This window comes from Myotis davidii, unplaced genomic scaffold, assembly GCF_000327345.1.
Source record: "Myotis davidii unplaced genomic scaffold, ASM32734v1 scaffold937, whole genome shotgun sequence".
Taxonomy (NCBI): domain Eukaryota; kingdom Metazoa; phylum Chordata; class Mammalia; order Chiroptera; family Vespertilionidae; genus Myotis; species Myotis davidii.
Window position 1 is genome coordinate 1,937,218 of NW_006288252.1, and position 479 is coordinate 1,937,696.

The 479-nt window shown below is 73.7% G+C and overlaps 1 protein-coding gene across 1 annotated transcript in view; it reads left to right on the forward strand.

The window, feature by feature from the left end:
• The window catches only part of ZFYVE28 (zinc finger, FYVE domain containing 28), a 36,879-nt gene that overhangs the window by 7,303 nt on the left and 29,097 nt on the right, over nt 1-479 (forward strand). Inside the window, exon 7 of the mRNA XM_015561571.1 lies at nt 100-473. Coding sequence (XP_015417057.1) covers nt 100-473 — 374 coding nt within the window. The remainder of the gene's footprint in view (nt 1-99; nt 474-479) is intronic.

Consider the following 479-nt stretch of genomic DNA (forward strand, 5'->3'; position numbering starts at 1 on the left):
GGTGTCCCTCTGGGGCCCTCACCGGGGGTCTGGTCCCTCTGGGGCCCTCACCGGGGGTCTGGTCCCTCTGGGGCCCTCACCGGGGGTCTGGTCCCGTAGGGATTTGCTGCAGACGCTGACGGAGGACGAGCTGCACACGCTGGAACGGAACCTCTGCATTTCCCACGACGTGGAGTTCCCCCTTCGCGCAGACGTGCCCGTGCCCCCCGCCCTGGTGCCCGCCTTCCCGGCGCCCCTCCCGCCCGAGGAGCTGCTCCCCGCCAAGGGCAAGGACCTGGAGGCCGAGCTGGCCTGCTCCATGCAGTACGACGACCAGGAGCTGGAGCAGCTGAGCCGCATGGTGCACCGGGCCGGGGACGCCATGTCCTCCCTGCTGTCCCCCCCCAGCGCCTGCCAGTCCCCCGCACGCAGGCCGGGCAGCGAGGGCAGCCCCCAGGGGGAGGCCTCCCCGAGCCGCAGGCTGCGGCCCTCGGGCAGCG